Here is a 3,326-nt window from a genome sequence, read left to right as displayed (position 1 = left end):
GCTTCCCTGCAGATCCCTCGTCCACCATAGTAATAAGCTCCAATGAAAAGTATTTGATGGCTCGTTTGTTCTTCCTTTCTGAGATCTGACACCCTGTGCTACATGGAAGCTCACCATACGCTCTACCTTTGGACGGACATTCGTTCACATGAACTAGAGATACAGGCACCTGCGCTTTTAAAAATAAGACATCAGGTTCAGTTTACTCACAACTGAACTCCTAACTCAGCTTGAAGTTTGAATGCCCCACTACCCATAGCTTCAATGGCGAAGCACATAGCTGGTCTGATCTACTCGCGTTTAAACATGCACACAAAACTGGTTTAAACCGTTTGTCGCCATTCTTTAACATCACATGGTGAATGAAGTGTGAAGTGAAGATTCCTCACACTTCTCTGTACAATCCAAAACACTATGGTTACGCAAATTGACTTGCCCAAGTCATTCATGTGCGAGGCCACTAACGAACCCAAGGACGACGTCACGGTGACCGTAGCGTGACCTCAATATGCAGTCCAATATCTTGCCCGTGGTCCACTAACCTGCATGGACGTGTTACACGCGTGCAAAAGTACACCTTAACCCGCTGAATTAATGCCAAATTTTCGAAATGCTGTCTATCACGCCGTATATCCTGCTCATATGCCCCTTACCCGGTTATTGATCCTATAGCAGAAATATGGCCCTGTGCAATAGCAACATTTTTCTTATCTCGATAAGCCCTATGAGCAAACGTTCGCACTCCTCAGAAGGAGTAATTTCACCCAACTAAAACTTGACCAAAATATGGCTTTAGAGAACCTTTTTCTCCTTCGCTCGAAAGAAGTGTGGATCGCACCCTCACCTTGCTATCTGTAGCTTGAACTAATGTCACATCAGCACAAGGTAACGCCAGTCGTGCGAACGTCGCCAGGTTTAGTGCGAAACCGTGAACTTTCATTGAAACAGATGCCAGTTATAATGGGTTCATCGTCATCATCATGGAATGCAACTTGCCTTCATCCCCGAATTTTCACCATACTGCAATCCTACCAGTTGTGCTTCATCGACCCATGGCTTAATGACTTTAGATCATGCCAATTTCAGCACGATCTCGCCCCTTTTCAGCAGTGCGAACACTCTCTACGACTATCTTGCTATCAGATGTGTAATAATAGTCATGTTTATTTCTAACTAGTGAGTGGCGTACATTTAGGCATGCTCAATGGTACAGTCAGAATAAGACTATGACTGGTGGAGCTTGTAGGTACTGAGAATCTCGTGGAAAAGAAACGGTGACACAAACAGTGGTCATTATCCGAAGTAAACTTGGTCAGACCTGAAGCGGCATGAAGTGGAAACCAAAATTACAAGAGCCCTTCACTTCTTATGGAAAACATATCAGATGAGACAAGATGCGATCCCCAATATTCGAAAATGGCGGGAAAAAGCAGTACGAGAGAAGGCAGAGCAAGAGTCTTCCCGCCTGGTATGTGAAAAAAACTCAAAGCTTCAGAAAATGTAGAATCAGAATAACGGATCTGGGGAGGCAGCAGAACTGTCACGATCTGACCGGCCAATCTGAACTTAAGCCGCCACTGCGTCGGCGCTCAGTATTCGCACATTAGAATGAAATATTCGGTAGCTATGACGTGTCCTGATGGAATGAAGCAGTTGGTCAACTGAGTTCAGAGTAACAGTACCAACTTTTGAGCCCCATTTAGACATCCCGGTGCCTCAGAAATGCCGAAAAATTATTCGACCGTTCTTTTCCGCCAGAGTTATGATTGCTGCAGTTGACAATGAAATTAGATGAGCCACAAAACTAGGAACTTGGTGTACGGTGGTTTTTGGTTTGAGCAAATAGGCTACAATGTGCAACGCTTTGGCGCCAAAAATTTTTCTCCATTCATAGAGGTTTTGCAACTAGAAATATTGCGCGACTAATGGTCATCCACTGTGGCTTCATGGGCCCGGGCTGTTAGGCGTATGGCCAGGGTCACGAAAAAGCGTAAGTGGGGATAGTTAAGTTAAGGGATATGCAGTACGGATAAATGGTAGAAGGAAAATAAGAACCACAGTATGAAGTGAAACTGGAGAGACTCACTAGTGCCACTTCTGGAGTGGAGTTAGAGGTATAAGCTCTTTGTGGGGCGTTCAAGCAAATACACAGGAAAGAACGCGAACTGCACGGGAAATGACTGACTTGGTGTGAAGTACAGTGGAAAAACGCCGAGATTTTTAAATCTAATGGAAGGTTAAGCATACTGTAATGAGCGGCTACCGGAAGTGCCTGGGGCCAGGTGAAGACTTCGGTTGTGGTTGCAAGTAAGGGAACGAGTGGGTGAGAGGGCGCAGCCAAAGTAGGAAGTGAACCATTTCTGGCATGCTATCAAGCTGAGTATGTCATCACTGTACTGACATACTTCAGTTTATAGACATCCCGTGGCTGACGTTTTGCTTGAGGTAGTTGGGCTGGGATGTGCGGTTCTGTGTGCAATGGGATGTTGCGGGTTTGCCAAGGGATTACGCAGAGAGCAAAACCAATGTGATATTGCAGGTAGTGTCATTTGTTCGGTCCGGGAATTCATCAGATGTAGTGCACTTGCAGCTGACACCATTATTTCCTATATTCTGGTTGGGCCATTTTGATTGCTTTTCGGTATATATATTAGTGTTGAATTCAGATACTTTGGTGTGAAAATTTTGAGAAATATAGACCAGTTCAAATATATGGTGGCCGGAGTCTTTCTCTGATACATAAGACGCACTTAGGTCTCTTGAGGACTTGCGGCTTTGTAGATTTGGTATTGCGCAGAGCATACTCGTCTGGTGATGAGAAGCGCCCGGCAAGTAGAGTTGCCCCACAAAATTGTGCCAAAATGTGCTCGTGTACCTGCGACGCCTTTACGAGTGGTATGCCCATCGCCTGTGTATGTCCATCTAAAACAAGCCTTAAACCCCGGGAATTCAGTAAGAGCACCGTTTTGTATATCTGTAGCTGCTGGCTTTTGTTTGTCCAGTTTCTGTCATTTATTTAAAGACTTGATAAAATACAGGCGAAGGAAATGTGACCCGTTGTCCATTTTAGAAAAAGGCATGGGCTAGTCTGCGGATACGTTACGATGCTCATAACTCACATCGATGCTCAAAGCTGATGCCACCTCCTCCTTAGTTAAGGTTGCGCCAAAACAACTTTGCTTCCTTAGCCAAATGTGTCACACATGCCCTTCCACCACTTCTAGGGAATGGTCACACAAAAACACACAGGCCTCATTATTTTCTCAATACCATGATGCACAGCTGCCTTGCTTCTAAAAGAGCCACTTATTGATCGAGGCCTGCGG

At 45.0% G+C, this 3,326-nt stretch overlaps 1 protein-coding gene across 1 annotated transcript in view; it reads right to left on the bottom strand.

Moving 5' to 3' along the window:
- T265_00527 (hypothetical protein) overlaps positions 1 to 2,905 on the bottom strand; it is a gene marked incomplete at both ends in the record, with an annotated part of 9,338 nt that extends 6,433 nt beyond the window's left edge. Inside the window, one exon of the mRNA XM_009164331.1 lies at positions 2,751 to 2,905. Within this exon, the coding sequence (XP_009162595.1) occupies positions 2,751 to 2,905 (155 nt within the window). The remainder of the gene's footprint in view (positions 1 to 2,750) is intronic.
- Positions 2,906 to 3,326: the final 421 nt, after the last annotated feature.

Source organism: Opisthorchis viverrini, assembly GCF_000715545.1.
Source record: "Opisthorchis viverrini unplaced genomic scaffold opera_v5_5, whole genome shotgun sequence".
NCBI lineage: Eukaryota > Metazoa > Platyhelminthes > Trematoda > Opisthorchiida > Opisthorchiidae > Opisthorchis > Opisthorchis viverrini.
This window is presented reverse-complemented; position numbering and strand designations above follow the sequence as displayed.